Source organism: Symphodus melops (genome assembly GCF_947650265.1).
Source record: "Symphodus melops genome assembly, chromosome: 13".
In the NCBI taxonomy this organism is placed as follows: domain Eukaryota; kingdom Metazoa; phylum Chordata; class Actinopteri; order Labriformes; family Labridae; genus Symphodus; species Symphodus melops.
Window position 1 is genome coordinate 20274041 of NC_136703.1, and position 17676 is coordinate 20291716.

The window sequence follows — 17676 nt, forward strand, 5'->3', positions numbered from 1 at the left end:
ACCCCTGCAGAGAATATGTCTTGAGTCATGTCTTGGTAGGAGTGTCAGGCGCAACATTTTGTATTGTCAATGTTGCTCTAAATAGCAGCACAATTGACAAAATGATCATCATGGTGTGTTAAATAAGACTTAATGGAGACCTTAACTTGTTTCAAAATGTGTAAGATAATAAGTGAGAAGTAGGGTCTATTTCTTAAATTGTGTAGTCTCCCATATCTCATCCGACAAATAGACAATAGGTTTAAAAAAGCTCTGCATTGGCTTTGTTTGTCAAACTGAAAGGTCACATGACTTGCTGAAGCAAAGCTTACATTGGATGATTGCAGGTCAACAGTACACAGGACAAGTTGCCAAACCTTCACATGACTGATGTGTGTTAAACCATTACACCTATAGAGGCAGGAGGAGGATCCAGCACCTTGGCGTGAGATGATGGTGTTAACCACTGCTTTAAAAACTAAACTAATCTGCACTACAGACCACTGGCAGTGATATTTAGCATGTCATGCCTCTTTTTCTATTTAGAAAGCGTCAGTATAAATGTGCTGATTGTGCACACACTCCCTGTACATTTAAAACAAAAGTGAACTCCGAACCTGAGGGAGAACTCTGGGCCTCAACACAAGCACACATGATAATAAGCAAATATTTGCAGTACTGAAGTGTAATATGTGTGTACCTGAAGTATCACATGAAGGTCAATTACATGACAGATTCATCCGAGTACTGCTCCACCAAGCCTCCGCCTAGAGGTTCATCAAAACACATATACCTAAAAGAATGTGGTTTATTGTCAAGTACATTTAAAAAAAACGTGTCTTGGTGATTTTGTAGCATAAAATACTGGCATTACTTCCAGAACACATTTTGACATGTCCCAGAATGAAAAGCACCAGTTTAAAATTTGATCCTGAAGACAAAAGAATGTCTTTAATCTCCCTTCAGGATCCTTGTTCTGTCCATGCGTGCTCGCGCACTTAAAAGGATGAGATCATTGTTGTATTGTTAGTAAAACTTGTGCTGTCATGACCAAAGTGCAAATGTCTGTGGTGAAAAAGACAATGTTCATGTTCTACACTGATTTTGTGATGTGAACCCAAAAGATAGTAAAATAATCATCAAAACACCAATATTTACATATTTTTAGAGGTTATCTGTATTCTTTATTTCATAGCCAGTCAGTCCACTAGATATAATGTCCAATATATTTTTTTTTTACTATTTGGTTTATTATATCCAAGCATCACTTCAATCCAAACATTTTGGCTTTGCCTGAAATCACTCTCTTCAGTATGACTATATATTCCACTATAGAAGACGTTCACCTTTTTGTTATAATCTCTGAATTTTTTAGTGAGAATCTAAATAAATATAGTCAACCCAAATATCCCACAATGCTTCATTAAATGTAGTATACAGCCACTAAAACAGCACTTGATACTCTTTAAACAGCTCATTTTGTTGACTTCAGAGTCCTGTACATACAGTTTTACTCTGTAACAGTGAGTGGGGAGTAGTAAATGATTTCAGACACAACCAAGTAAATTGATATTGCTTCATGATGGATTTAGTTTCTTCACTCTGTGTGGAAAAGAGAGAGAGAGGATGTTTAATGAATTCTGTCTTTTTGAAATAATGTTAAGGCCTTGATTTAAATTGCAGGCGTGTTTCTCCCTCACCTCTGACACTGAGCACGGTGGAGCATTCAGCGCGTCCGAGGGCGTTCTCTGCACTAATGGTGTACTCGCCCATGTCTTTGGGGCCTACGCGGAGAATCAGCATGGAGCAAACTCCGCAGGTGTCAGAGATGTAATAGTTGGTGTTAGTGTTCAGGCTGATGTGATTTCGATACCACGTGATGCGCGGTTTTGGATCTCCCTTCACTGCACAGCTCATGTAGCACTCGTAGCCTTTCGGTGCAGTGTGGAGCTTCAGAGGAACAACGAAGGTCGGAGCGCAGCGCAAATCACAGTCCTCTCTGGTCGCTATCTTCACCACAAACTTCTCTGCAAGAAGAGGAGATACATCAAATTGAAATGTATCTATCTTTATGAATTTACTGAGTTTCTAAACTATGCACAAACAAACCTTTCTTCCGCTCCATCCCCCAGGTAGGAGACTCTGAGGGTGCAGATACACCCATGTCATTTTTGGCGTAGATCCGGAAATTATATTCCCTTCCCTGCATGATGTTGCAGACTGTGAACTTGTTATTAAAGAGCCTTTCCGCCACTGTGGTCCACGTGCGTTTGGTGGAGTCCAGTTTGGACACTATGTAGTGGAGACGGTCATCGCGCTTCTCATCAGGAGAAGGCGCCCAGATGACTGTGACTGTGCCTGGCACATTTTCCTCCAGTTCCACAGGCCCAGGAGGCTTTGGATCATCTGTAAAGCACAATCTACTTTTAGTGATGAACCATTAACATGTCTCTTTTTTAAAAAGGATATTATTAAAACGTTTTTCTCCTGACATGTGCTTTACCTGTGACCCTGACCTCTATACTGAAAGTCTCCTGTCCTGCAAGATTTTTCACCAAAATGGAGTAGATGCCAGTGTCAGAGCGCTCTGAGGCTGGGATCAGCAGCTGTGATGTGCCATCAGAGTTACTGACCGTAACTCGCTTCGTAACAGGCCCATTGTCCTTCAGCCAGATTATTTTAGGCTGCGGGGAGGCCTGTACAGGAGAACTTGAGTAATATTTCATGTATAACATGCATGGCTTAATTCACTATGCTTTGGGTTTGGATGTTGTTTAGTTTTGCAAAGTCAAATGTTCGCAGCAGCATCAGTCTCCGGAGTTGAAATCTTACCTCAAAGTTGACAGTGATCCTGACTGAGTTTCCAGCCCTCACCACCATGAAACTCTTCATCTTGTGGTTTGTGAACTTTGGCCTCACTGGAATATTGAGCAAAAACAATGAAAAGTGCTTTGGACAATATTTAACTTCAAATGGTTCTTACATAAGGTAAATGTGTCCGTGCACAACTATGTGACAAATTCCTATGGCATTCTAACCCAAAGGTATACATTTGTAATTAGGTAACAGATCAGTGTTTCAGTCTCCTGAAAATAGCATACAACAACATACAGATCATAGAGAAGCATAGAGCTCTTACAGAACTAGAAGAGAGCGAAGACACTTTGGAAGCTTTACCTCATAAACTACATTCCAACTGTTTTACACAAAACTGTATTTTTTTAATTTAAATTACTATTTTAATCTTCTAAAATATTCACCATTTTGGATTGGATTTAAGAGCTTTTGTACATTCCTGTATTTAATTCAAATACTAATCAATGCAACAATTTCTCCTTTTTCAGAAAATTTAGTGGAATTTTGTTTTGCACATTTAAGCGTTTCCTGTGTTCCAATTTTTACATATTTTTGTTGTTTTTCTTTCATTATTTTTTGTTTCTCACAGCAACATAATATGTCAAAGTAAATGCCTCTTATTGATCTCTAGACTATACATGAATGCTGACTGATTGCTTATTGTATGCATAGGTGCAACTAAACAGCAATATCTTTCTTAAATTTCAAACAAGACTCTACTAACCGGGCGAGGGCATCGCAAGGACATAGTTGGCCAGCTCTGCAGGAGCGCTATCTCCACCGTCATTAGTCGCAATCACTCTCAGCCAGTACATGCCCATAGATTTAAGGCCTTTTACATTGTAGGAAGTCGTAATGAGGGTGGTGGTATTACAGCGGGACCATTCAATGTCTTCAGCAGGACGGATCTCAACAAAATACCCCTTTGCTTCGTCCTGTATTCCTGGTTTATCCTCAGGTTTGGTCCAAGTCAGAACAATGTGTGAGTAAGAAGTTTCTGTCACCTTCAGGTTTAAAACTTTACCAGGAGGCTCTGAGGTTCACAAAATAAAAAAAGTTTTAAAGTCATAATTTGAAGACATTTTGACTCGGGTTACTTTTGGATACAAATGTGTTGCAACACTTACTCTTGGGATCTCTCGCAAAAACAAACTCAGACGGGCTGCTGTATTCACCAGCTCCCGAGAGGTTTATGGCAGTAACTCTGAATTCATACTCCATTCCTGCCACTACATCTTTCACTGCATATTTCTTCTCTAGAAGTAATTTCGCAATGACAAAAATTCAGTGTTGTTGTCTTCAATGCTAGACTAAACTGAAGGTGAATAAAAATGCAGACCTTTTATTAGTTCATCCAAGGCATTAACAACAGTCCACAGATTACTCCCCTTCTTCCTTTTCTCCAAAATATAGCCAAGGATTCGTGAACCTCCTTTATTACTTGGGGAATCCCAGGAAATGTTGATGCAGTCATCACAGGCGCTGACCACCTTTGGATATGAAGGAGGGCCGGGAAAAGCTGAAGAAATGCAGAAAAAGACATGTAACGGTAGAAAAGGTTGAACTCAGAGAGTGACTGTAATGAAAGTGATCATAGATGAAAGTTTACATCAGTCATTGACAGAAGAGAGGCTGACAGACTGACATGACTGCCATTTAATCTCATTCCTATTAGGTTCTGGAAACAGGTTGCATAAAGGCCAAAGTAAAGACCAGCAGTAACTGGGGTAGTGAAATGGATTAGGGAGAACAGCAGGGGGCAGTAATGACATTGATTTGAATGATTAAGTATCACTGTTCTATCTCTGTTTTTTGTCTCTATCAACTTTTTTTACAATCTTAAAATATTTTTATTGATCGCTAATTTGTCGTGCTGTATTGATTTTTTAAAAAATTGTTTTCATCTTTTTAATTATATTACCTTCTTTATTGCTTTAATCTTGTTCTTGTTTTAATGTCTTCATTATTGCTATCACTTTCTGTCATTTTGTGTCTGTTGGGAAGCCCTCTAACCTGCACACTGTTGTATAAAAAGGTGCTATTTAAATAAAACTGTGACTCAAATGATTGCTGGCTGAATTTACAACTAGCATGGCCTTCATAATTGCCACATCATTAGTGTAAAAAGTTACACCTGTAATTTTTAGTTTTGAAATTCTGAGTTTTGATTTCTAGTCTTGTTTAAGTTCTTATTTTCCTTGTGTGTTTCCCTGTGTGCAAGTGTTTTCTTATTTATATTATAGTTCTAGTCTTCAGTGTTTCCTGTGTTACTTTGTATCCTTGTATCCTTCTATGTGGTCTGTAATATGTTTTCCTGTTTTACTGGTGTGTTAGGGTTTCCTAGTTTAGTGTTTCTTAGTCTTAAGTGTTTCCTGTTTATTTTTGTAACATCTGGTTTAGGTTGTGTTTTCAGTGTTCAGGCTTTACTTTGTAGTTGTCCTTGTCTTGTGTTCATTGCTCCTTGTGTGTTTCCCTCCTGTCAGATTGCCCTGATTGTCCTCACCTGTGTAACCAGTCTCACCTGTGTTTGATTATCCCTGTGTCTATTTAATCTCAGTGTTTCTTCCCTTCTATGTCAGTTCATCATGTCTGCTGTAGCTTGTCGGTATTGGAGGTTTCTGTAATGTTTTCTGTGGCTCCTCGTGGCTCCCTGTCTTTTTTTGACATTTTTTTGATTTAGTTTTTTGGAAAGTAAGTTTTTGGTTTTTGTTATGCCTTCCTTATTCTTCCTGCAATTGTTTATAAAAAGATAAAACAAGAACCAGTCTTTATTGGGCAAAAAAGTGTTATTTTTCTATGGAAGTATATAGTCTGAGGATTTTAAAATGTGTTGAAACAGAAATGGTAAGTGAAGTGTAAGAGGTAAATTATGACTACAAATAGGATAATAACATAACCAAACCACAAATTGTTTTTTTTTCTTAACAATTTTGTTTGTCCACACTTATTTGCTATGAACTACAGTTTGTAGTTTGTTTTTTTAGGGCAGGCTGGTAGTAGTAAAATATAAAACCACACTGATTGTGTTATGTCAGCTATCTTAAAAAGTCGATAAAAGCATGTGCACATTTGGTTAAGCTCGGATGCTACAGTATCAGTCCATAAACTGTTGCTTTCCCTTAACGCACAATAATGTACAGTGAATAAATATTCCATCAAGTATATCAGGTTGATGGTGGGTTTACTGTACAAAGTATGTGTAGATTGTTTTGCAATGTTCAGTGAAGTCTTCAATAGTTTTAACATAAAAGTATTTTTAATGCTAAAATGTATTAACTAATTTAGTGATACCCCCAAATACACTTGTATTTATTTATTTATCCTCAGGAAGATGATTTATTATAGCAGCCATAAATTGAGGTAAAACATGTATCTATTTTCAGAAACCTCTGGAATTTAACAACATATTGACAATGGAATGAACTTTTTCGAGACTAAACCACTACTTTCGTGGATCAATGGGATGAAGACCCTGTTCAGCACATAGACTTCATAAAGAGAGACCAGGGGGTTGTGGTCTGTCAAGAAAACCTCAAAAAGTAAGTTCAAGACGTTTTTCTTGCATTGTGCTTGTAATAGAGCTGGTGGTTGTCCTTAGTCTGTATTGACATGCTTCTGCTGTCATGTTGTGATGCATGGATTAACTCTGAGCCTTTTCTGGTATTTTTTATAAATGAACTATTGCGACATGTTGAGCTTTGTGGCAGACTCGTATTGCTGTGTTGGTATGCTTTGCTGCTGAATCTACTTGGCTTGGCTTTAAGACCCTGCGTTCAAGCATTTCAGTATCTTGTGTACAGGTAAAATGGATCATGAGATTGACGGGTGACTTGGTGTGTTATCCAAAACAACACACATGTTGTACCAGTCCATCATGGAAAAAGCAAAGCTTTCAGTTAACCAGATAATCCACGCTCAACCTTTACTCTTGACTAAAAGAACAAGATTGCTAGTAAGTGGGCGAAATTAGGCTATGAAGGACAGCTGGAGCTCAGACATCTGGATAGAGAACGGAGTAGAGATCCTACTGCTTGGCAATGAAAGGAGCCAGTTGAGCACGGTGCCCTGGAGAGGTAGAACTGGGTCAGTTTATTTAGAGTTCTTAACCCTTTATAGGGCAAGTGACTATTTTTGGTAATTTCCACAAACATTGCATTTGGCCAGCCTTCTGCACCTCAGTAAGGTCGAGAAGCATGTGATCCTCACTCAGCCAATCAGAAGAGATCACCCTACGTCACTGATCCTGCTATTGTGGCATTTGAACCAAATATGGTAACTTTGTCACTGTTTATTACACTTACAATTTTGAAAAATGTTATAACAGCAATAAAGTTCTGTTATGTCCCCGTATAACACTATGAGGTTGAATTTTTGAATTCCAAAGTATTTCAACGAGTGCCCTGTAAAGAGTTAACCTACGATCACTGGAATCTTATCCTTGATAGGAGAATGAAATGGATGTTTGCCTTTGTGAATTGGTATTGTGGAGCTCAGTCCCCAACATATTGGTATTACTGAAGGATTAAAGATTAATTGACTTTCACAAATGGAAAAGTAGACGCTGTGTGTTTTTTCTTTAACTCTTGAGTTGAGTTATAGGGAAAACTGATCTGAAAGATATCAAACAAATGTCATCTTGACTTACCAAGAGTCCCGGCTTGTATGTCATCTGTCTCCATAATGTCACTCAAACCCTCAGCAGTTACTGCTCGGATGCGGTAACAGTATTTCCGGCCATGGTCCACATCATTGTCCCGATAGCTGGGCACACCTGGGATTTCCCCTAATTTCTTCCAGGTGTTTCGTCCCACTTGCTGTCGTTCCAGTACGTAGTTTATCACTGGTGAGCCGCCATCATTCTTCGGAGGTCTCCATCTAAATTCAATACACATAGCTGAACTTTCTGTTACCTCTACAGGACCCTGAGGTGGACTCGGTTTGTCTGGAAAAAAAAGTAAAAATTACCGGATTGAAATCCCATTAATCAAAATGCGTGATTGAGAAATAATCACAAAATATTTAAAGGTTTTAACTTGTGCAGTATGTTAAACACTGAATGAAGAAACACATCCTATAAAACCCTCATGCTAGCGGAAACTGGCATTCTATGGAACAAAATACACAACTTTTAAAAGAGAGCATGATTGTGCTTTATTTTAAAAAAAAAAGAATAAAAATCTGTTCTGGCACAAATAGGCTCAGTGATAAGTTGAGCCCTTCTCACATAACAGAGACAACACTGGCCTGGAATGAAAGATTGTGGATGAGTTTGGATTCATTTAAGGACACTTTGAAGAGAAAAGGCTTTTGAAAGCAAAGCTTGCCTCACAAATGACTTCTTTTGGCATCCATCAAGATAAGAATTAACTTGAAGACTTCCCTTTTGTTTGTCTGCCATTTTTCAGTGTGTTACATGAAGCGCTTTGAAAAAAAACAGAGTAAGAGATTTCCTGTTTCTTTCTGCACTCCCCTCCGCTCACTCACCAAGCACAATTAGCTGTGAAGTTGCTTCAATGAAGCCGTGTTCATTCTTGAGCTTGATCTTGATTTCTCCTGTGTCTTTCCGTTGGCACCTGCTCAGGAGCAAGCGGCTGTGACTTGCAGATTTCTCCATCCTTGTATTGCTGTCCTCTTGGAGCCCGTCTCCCTCTTTGTACCACTGAATTTTTATGGGTCCGTGGCCAACGAAACGCAGTTTGAAGATGGCGTTGTGCCCCGTTTTAACTGTCAATGGCTCAATGAATGCTCTTAGATCTTCAGGATCGAACTTTGGCGGATCTTAAAAAAGAACATCTGGGTCATTTCGGCATTGATATTGCATTTGAGTATGATCAGTACTTAAGATGTGTTTATAGAAACATTTGTAATCGTTTCAGTTCAGCTTTATCATCAAAATAACATTCAATGATGTCATTAGAATCCTGAAACCTTTGACGTTGATCATTGCCTCTGTTTTGCGACCGTCTGCCTCAAAACGATATTTCCCAGAGTGCTCTTCCGTGCAGCTGATAATGACTAATTTATGGATTGCACCATCCTTACTGATAGTGAAATTGTCATCTGGGGAAATCTGTTTGCAGAAGAGACAGAAAATAGAGCAATCACAAAACACAGGGGGGTTTACACTTAAAAAAAAGGCTCTTTGGACATTAATTAGAGATATTGCTGTTCAGAGGCCGGCATCGTGTGCGCCTGTTTGGTTGATGTCAAAGGTAATTCTGCTTGTGTACTGGTTTGGAGTGTATTTGTTAAAAAAGTTACAAAATAAGCGGAAAGGAGGAAAAGCACAAAAAAAAAAGAACATTTGGCAACCTTGAATCACTGTTTATAACAGATACAGACAACCGAGCTTGGTTGAACTTGTTGTTCTCTGTATATTTAAACAGTCACAGTTACTTTCTGATTATTCTTCAAATGTCTACTTGCAGTCTGTACTTATAATAATCATATTTTTTACTGTATTGGTTGGTCCTTATAACAACGGAAAAAATGCATCTTCTCATAAAACTAAATGGAACTGTTTTATATATATATATATATATATATATATGTATAAAATTGCCAAGTAATCTGAAATGTGTCTGTTTGATGGCTGCAGTCTCCAAAGTTAAACCGTATCAAGTAGTGTTATAAGTGAATGCGATGTCATTTGTAACTTGATCTCACGACGGATATTGAATTAAGTTTAAAAAAAATAAAATAAAAAAATAAAGTTATTTTTTTCCCCTTGGACCAAACGAGCCAAACCACTGCTGTGAAAGCAACTTTGGATCACCAAGCAACTTTAACACACTCTCTTGACTGACCTGCCCCGAGTTCTCCAAGAAATGATGAGTTTGGCCTTCATGACTAACCTTTTTGCCGTCTCTGTACCAGACGCCATCACAGTCTTCACTGCTGAGCTTACACGTTAACTCAGCAGCCTCATGGATGATAGCGCTGACATCAGACAGACCACAGACAAAATGAACCCCTGGATCTAACATACAGACAGGGAAACTGTTTTAATATTTGAATGTTCACGATGCATTACAGATATTAACAGTAGACAATTTTAGTTGTCGTTTTTTTCTTATTCAACACACTTATGATTCAAAGTGCAGTATTTTGTTGAGAGCAAATGAGTGTTTGTAGCCGAATGCAGATCTATCAGGAAACTCCTTAAATTAAGCAACGTAAATTTTCTTTGCAGCTTAGTTCTTTACAGGTGAGAGTCCCTCCCTAATCTGTAAAAATGATAAATAAACATGTTGAGCAAAACGGGAAAGCCACTTAATATTATGAAGATAGACAAGTATAAAGTATATCATCATTATTATGAGCTTATTTCAGTGGAGGTGCTAATCAACTTGACTACTTCCTAAAAGGAACAGGGTTTATTGGGTTTATTGGGTTTATTGAATGAAACCAATGATTTGATTGCTGGACAATTGATTGAGTGATTCAGTCACGATCCCGCTAAGGTTACTCACCAACTACAGTGTCTTCTATCAGTGGGCCCTGTCTTTTTTTACGCCTTGATTGTGTCACGGAGCCAGTTGCATCTTCATTGTCTTCACACTCATTGTGTTCCTCTAGAACTACGCTCTCAACTTAAAAAAAAGAAGAAGAAACTTTTCTGGCATGTGGCAGTAATTCAACACAAATTGAGTCCTTGAAACAGTACAGTACTGAAGCACCCTTAAAAACAAAATGTAAACAAATCAGATTCTTTCCTATGAAACAGGATGCAAAAGATTAAACTGTTATCTTATCTAAGCTATATATATATATATATATATATATATATATATATATATATATATACAATACACCGCCCTGCCAGGATCCATTACTTGTTTTCTCTTACCATTAATCGCTTTCTTTGACCGTTGACGTTTCTTTGAACTGCTCGAATTGTTGACTTGGCCTGTAGAGTCCTCGCAGTCATCGCTGTCACTTTCTTCATTTTCACTTTCAAGTTCATTTTGATCTGTGTAAGGGTAATAGACTTCAGGTAGTTTTTTTTTGCTTTGTAATTTTGAAATGTCTCCATCACTGGGTTCATTTTATATATGAATTTTTAAAATGACATTGAAATATAAGGATCGGTTCAGATGATCCCTCTGCCTTGCACACTTTCAGTAATTTAAGAACTTTCAGATCAGGTACTGAATTGATAAGCCAATCTTTCAAACTTCTTAAAATGAATACAGTGTTACCTGATTTGAAGTGTCACTTATCCTAAAGGATTACTTTTAATACAGTACATTTCTTTCAGTGTGGAAGTTAGTATTTTTTGTTCTCTCTTACCAGATGTGCCTTGTTTCCGCTGGGCTTTCTTTTTGTGCCCTTGACGTCTTGTGGACCTGGTAGAGTCTTTATTTACATCAAAATCAGCATCTTCCCTTTCACCTTTGGAAAATAAATGAACTCAATTAAACTCTATATTAACATTTTTGCACATTGATTCGTCACACAGAGTCCAGCATTTTAAAGGACATGAAGAAAACAAGCTCTGAAAATAGTCAATCACAAAGAAATGGATTTACACAAACATGGAAGTCAGGACGAGTAGTGCAACAATATTATATTGAAATTTTCCACCATAATTCCCTTATCAGTTATTTATATTCTTATTAAAGTTCAGCTAAATCTTTCAGACTAATGTTGACCATATACCTATTGTAGTCGGTTGATTTTCCTTTTTTTTTTTTTTTTTTTTTTTAAATCCTTGGTGTGCAGAAAAGTAGGCCTAACATAAATAGATGCCAAATTTGTTTACCTGTAATAACTTATTTGATGCATGATAGCAAATAGGCTAAAAAAAAAAAAGGTTAGATGGAAGGGCACTTGTGTAACATTTTACCCAAGCATTAAAAGCCAATACCCATTTTCTCACCAATGTCATATTTACGATGTAGAAACAAGTCTGCATGTTTTTATTATAAATGTAACAGTTGTGATAGTGAAAATGAATTCAGTCAGGCATCGATCGACTTTACCTGTTACCTTGTCAAAATCCTTTTGACCAGATCTTGTGCGTTTTTCCTTTCTTGGGTCATCTTCTGTCAGTTGCCCATCTGAATCGTCTAATTCGGCTTCTGTGCCATCTTCTTTGAAGATTTTGAACTTTACTTTTCCTTTCTTCCCTTTTGCTCCGTTGTTTTTGCCTGGTCCAGTGACCTCACTTATTTCACTGTCACTTTCCTTTCCATTCTTCCCTTTTGCTCCGTTGTTTTTGCCTGGTCCAGTGACCTCACTTATTTCACTGTCACTTCCAGTGGTTAATATTATCCCGTCTTTCAACAGCTCTTCCTTGTACTTTTCTTTTACAGCCGCTAAAATGTTCTCCATCTCTTGTTGGTTTTTTAATTGCTGCTCTTTTGCCACCTTTTCAAGGTCGATCCGTCCTCCACCGTTCAAGGTACTTGTACGGACTGTCTTCTTCCCAGTAGATGCGGGGTCCCTCTCTGTTTAAAAGATGGAACATACATCCGACATGACACAAAACAACTCCCATGATACCCCACGAGCCTCGACGTCATCTTTAGTTATTGTTTTGATTTCGAGCCTGCTGGCGGCGGATTTTATATACTTTACATTTAGGCATACATTTAACATTAAGGTTACCTTCTACAACCAGCCAGGCGCTGCAGGACGCATTGCCAGCCACAACTGAATAGATGCTTTTGTCCAGCAGCGTGCAGTCCTTGATCAGCAGGCTATGGATCAGTTGGTGGTCTGACACTGTTATGCTGTATTTTTCCCCGTCCTCCAGCTCGCTGCCCTTGCCCATCCATGATATCTTGGGTAATGGGTGTGTCAGGACACACTCAAAGAGGGCGTCATCGTTTTCTTCAGCTTTAATCTCCTGAATTTTGATCACAAAGTCCACTTTGGACACTGGAAAAGCAACACAAAGAAGTCAGTGAACCAGACGTCAGTTTGTTTAACAAAGTTGAGTTTGTGTCTTTGTATGTGAGGTGTGTCCACCTTTGAGCCAGTTATATCTATTCACAAAACCTGAAACCAAACATGGACAATCTTTAACACAACATATACATACATTTTAATTCTGAAAACAGGCGCTTGACCTCTTCATCTATTTGATCCCGCCATGCTTCTTTATGCATTGGGCCATTGACACCATGATCCTTTGTCCTCCTACGACTCTTAATGCCGTTTTCCTCTGATAAATCTTCATCGTATGGTTTCTCACCATCCTTACAAAGACAATCAGAGATTCAAACAAAGACAAAAATGTCATATTGTGACAGTGGAAAGATAATATCACTGTAGTATATGTGCATGTTTAAATGTCAAAGGGTAGCACTGATGAATTTAGATAAAACACTGTTGTTTCAAAATATGCCCTTTTTGTTTCGGGGCACTATATACTGTATTTAAATCTCACATCTAAGGTCTGAACGTGCAAATAAAAAGCCAGGGTGAAATAGTTTGTGCTCATGTCCAAGATAGTGTTAATATGTTGTACTGTCTCTAGATAGTCTAATGAGAATCCATCGTAGGGGTGAAGAAGTATGTAAATAATCCAGCTGATTATTGTACTTAACAGATTTCGTACCGCACAGTTTTTTTGCTTTCCCTCCTTCTTCTTCTCAGCCAGTTGCTTGATGATCGACTGGATGTCTGTAACGCCGAACTCAGCACAAATTCTCTCATAGTCACTCCTGTCAGCATTCAGCATTGCTTCCCAGAATTTGTCATCAGTTTCCCCATTCGCTGTTTTGTTTTCTGCTTTGCTATCGGGACAGGGCAAATATTATATACTATTTAATAAACATTCATTGTGGTATATTTTGATACCATAGTGTTTTTTCATTTTTACCTTCTCCTCAGCAATTTTCTGAAATCTGCTGGATTTTTCAAATCTGAAAGCAGCACATCAGTTTTTTTTTTAATAAAAACTATAAACTTCTATGACAACAACATTACTATTTTTTTTTTAATTAAATGTAAAAAGAACAAGAAATTGATGAGAGCTCCAGTAATGGAATATTTAATACCAGCCAGATTGATAAAACTTTGTAAAAGGACCAATCACATCAACTCATACCTTCAGTCAGGTTGAGCGTTGTCGTGCAGACAGCTTTGCCAAATTCATTCACAGCCAAGCACTTGTATGTATCTGTTTCCTCTGTAGTTACTTTACGAATCTAGAAATATTAAAACATTCAGCACTTGTGTTTTTAGATGAAGAGATTGAATTTAGCTAATGTGTTGTACTTGTGACATCATAGTAATATGCTTCACTTGACTAATACAAACACAGTCTGATCAGTTAGTAGTCAAAGTTTTGTTTTCTCTCGTCTGTTTAATCATTTAGTAACTCACCTCCAGTATGTGCTCTCCAGTTGATTCGTCATATTTACTCATAAATTTCTTCTTGTCTAAAAGACTTCCTTTAGTTCTTCTCCATGAAACCTCTGGTTTTGGATCCCCTGTCACTATGGCCTTGAAAACAGCTAGTTGTCCTAAACGATGAGCAGAATAGGATTATTAAATGTGTAATGCTTTATTTTTTAGGGCTGTTCTATAATGTAACCCACCTTCTTTAACTTCTACTTCCAATGGTTTAGACTGGAAATCTGGGGTGGATTTCCCTTCTGGTAGGTTGACTACATACTGAGTGATCATCACTCCAGGAGTCTTGGATCTTCTCCTGATGGCAGCTAAACAAAGTCAACAAAAAGATTATTGAGAATACAAAATGTAACTATGATGGTTAAATGTCTGAGTAAACAAAGTAACTTCAACTAAATCATCCGACCAAATGGAAAGTGTTGCATTTGGTAGAACTAAATACATTTCCTCTCCACCAGCAGATGTCAGAAATGTCAAAGGTTTTCACGATGGCTTGTGTGGATGTGTGCTTTTACAGACACACTCCCTTGCTCATTACCTTGTTGATGTGTATGTTAAACAAACAAGAAGCACTGCACACAATAGTTGAATGGATAGTGCATGTGTAGAGAAGTTACAACATATTATAAGATATTTAAAACATTATATAATCAGGCTCCTGTATCTATCTTGTACAGTTGCAGATTAGGGCTGATGATCAACATATGCTTCTATCGAATCAATCAATTGTCTTGGTTTGCTCTGATAGGCCACAAAATAGTTTGAAATTGATTATCAAAACATTTTCAGGTGGATTTTCTGTAGACGGACGATTGGATGAATTGACTTGTCATTTGAGTTCTACTTCTCTCCACAGTAGTACATGAGTTTCTCAAACTGATCTTCTCTTTAGCTGTTTTTTTTTATCAGGCTTTTGAAATGCCAAGATAGAAGAACAACATTATTTCAGGGATTGATGATCTTTAAGTTAAGGGTTGAATTTGGAGAGCTGTCACCCAGTCTAACGTGTCACAGAGGGCGCCTGACTTAATAAGGTAGTAAATAGATGTTTAAGTTCAGGTTTACAACACAATGACAGGCAGATACACTATTCAATAATACCTAATGTGTTATTCACTATTCTTACGTTATTCATAAGAAAGGATTCAAATCAACATTTTAGTTAAACTCTACATCAACCACTCTTTGAGTTCACCTGACTTGTTGCCAGACACTTCGTTGAAATGTTGAATGTATTGATGAACGAGGGAGAAACCTGGGTGGAAGAAACAACATTACATCAGTTACAAGCACATGAGCAAATGGTGAGCCTTTAAACATTAAATATAGTATTGTGTGTATATAGTACATATTGTATAGAAGGATTTTTGTTGCAGGAAATGTGTTGTACTTCATGGAAATGTTTTCTCAGCCAGGTAAGCATGTATTCGTCTATGCTTCTAGGTACATTTCATGGATGGACTTATGGGTGAATAGATGGATGTTTGGAAGCGTTGATTAAAAAATAGGGAAGTATGGAGGGTAAGAGGTTCAAAGACCAAAGTAAACAGTGGGGAGAGAAGTGAAAACTCAGTCTGGCATAATGTGGAAAAGGAAAGCTTACAGAGGCCTGAGTAAACTAAAGCCCTGACAGGGTCACTATGAAGGGCAGTAGGCAGGCAACCTTAATCCACGGATGTTTTCTTCTCATCCTCACTTTAACACTGAAGCCTGAGAGAAAAGACCTTTAATCAACTGGATGTTGAAGTGCCTGCCAGTTGGGCAAAAGTCCAACAGCGTACCATCTTGCGAGAGTAAATGTTTTCTCTTTTTATTGTCTCTGAAGGAGGACCTCATGTGAACTAATGGGTTGGAGAAGTATCTTCATACCTGCAATAACCAATTGTTGGCCACGTGAGGGCAGCAAAATTCAGTCTTAGCGCGACATTGACTTGTTGTCTTTAAGTTGATGAAGCTTAGCTCTGCTTTTAGACTCCACTGCTGCCGGAGAGAAATAGCTAGCTCTTTAACAGCTAAATGTTCACCAGCTAGTAGCCAAGTGTGTCTGTATTTTGCTGTCTTTTTGTTTCATTCTGTTTGCCACTATTTAGGTTTGCAATGGATTGAAACCAGACCACAACATTTGACCATAATTCAGTCAAGTAAAAATGAATAAGTAAAAAAAAGTGTTTGAATTGGAAAGAGGAATTAGTGTGCCATACATTGTTTCTTAGGGGTTTTTCCGCTTTTCCACATTTTGGCGAGGGATGACCGTCAAAAGAGAGACCTGTAAACAGAATGAAAAATTAAACTAAGTACCAATGATAAGATCCAACATAAATGTGGCTTTGCAATGTAAATACATATACACCAAATGTGTTCCACATCACCTTCATGCTGCTGAAACTAAGTTACCTTCAATTGTTTTGATATAACTTCCAAAAACATCTGTACAAAACTTGCCAGGATGTGTCTACCCTCATTGTTTTAGGCCGACGTGTACAGTAGAGTCCATAGGTAAGATATAACTTTATTAATCCCCAATGGAGAAATTCGCTAAATAAGTCAACCTATTGTGTTTACGCATAATTACTTTGGGCTTAACACACAGTAAGAAGTACATGGATCTTATCTATGCATAGGGATCCAATTTGGGGGGGGGGGGGGAATTTAACCAGTTTCTGCCTTTATGAAAAAGCTGTGTATCAATCTTTTTTAAACAGGAGACATACAAGAAAGATGAGAAATTTCTTTATATTCAGGAAAGCTTAGAGGGTTTAGAACTTGAAAGGCAGTGGTCAATAAGAGGTCAATATCACCTAGAGGACAAACACTGATGGTGCACAGCTCCAAAGCTCCTAAGCTATAGTTAGCTATGACCCTGAATTACTTCATATGGTTTAACAAAGCTGGACTGTTTGCCACTGCTGCTTTAAAATGTCAAGTTAAAAAAGTAAAATGCCATGAGAAGATTTCCTCTGTACACCACTGCACTAAAAGTATTTCACTTACTTATTTAAATATAAAGATGAAAAATATATACTGTGGGCATTTTAATGTTACAACAGAAAGTCATTGATCCCTTTATATTCAAAAGTGATGATGATAATTGCATCTACTGTCACCGAATTCTCAGTAATCCACAGATACAAGACAAAGGATTAAATCAGTCGTGATCCACCAGCCCATCAATAATTAAAACACTGCAAACTCACTCTTCCTTTAAGAACAAACGTCACATTCCTTTCCTCCTGTAGACTGTACTGTAGACTTGGATATGACAAAATACGGGCTGACCTTTGGTAAGGATTTAGGCTTGGTCCACACACAAACAAACAGAGGAAGTTTGTTTACCTGTCTACAGCTCCGTCCTTACTCCCACAGAGACTCAGAATGGTTTATGGAGGTGGTATGGACTTGCACCCTCCTAGATTTTACTGGGTATTAAATCCTTTGGGGAAACATGTCGGATTGTTCTGCCTGGGAGCTTGTGCC

The 17676-nt window shown here is 37.9% G+C and overlaps 1 protein-coding gene across 1 annotated transcript; it reads right to left on the reverse strand.

Moving 5' to 3' along the window:
- Positions 1 to 1180: 1180 nt before the first annotated feature.
- LOC306834208 (immunoglobulin-like and fibronectin type III domain-containing protein 1) lies at positions 1181 to 16437 on the reverse strand (the record flags this gene model as incomplete). Its single annotated transcript, XM_079360042.1, has 25 exons — positions 1181 to 1581; positions 1680 to 2006; positions 2089 to 2385; positions 2483 to 2675; positions 2812 to 2897; positions 3560 to 3868; positions 3963 to 4091; positions 4175 to 4354; positions 7481 to 7777; positions 8320 to 8613; positions 8764 to 8905; positions 9690 to 9814; positions 10308 to 10427; positions 10685 to 10807; positions 11128 to 11229; positions 11820 to 12287; positions 12448 to 12720; positions 12884 to 13040; positions 13403 to 13580; positions 13667 to 13709; positions 13895 to 13994; positions 14173 to 14312; positions 14388 to 14510; positions 15398 to 15457; positions 16404 to 16437. The coding sequence occupies 25 exons, from the start codon at positions 16435 to 16437 to the stop codon at positions 1577 to 1579; spliced, it is 4305 nt and encodes a 1434-aa protein (XP_079216168.1). The 3' UTR covers positions 1181 to 1576.
- Positions 16438 to 17676: the final 1239 nt, after the last annotated feature.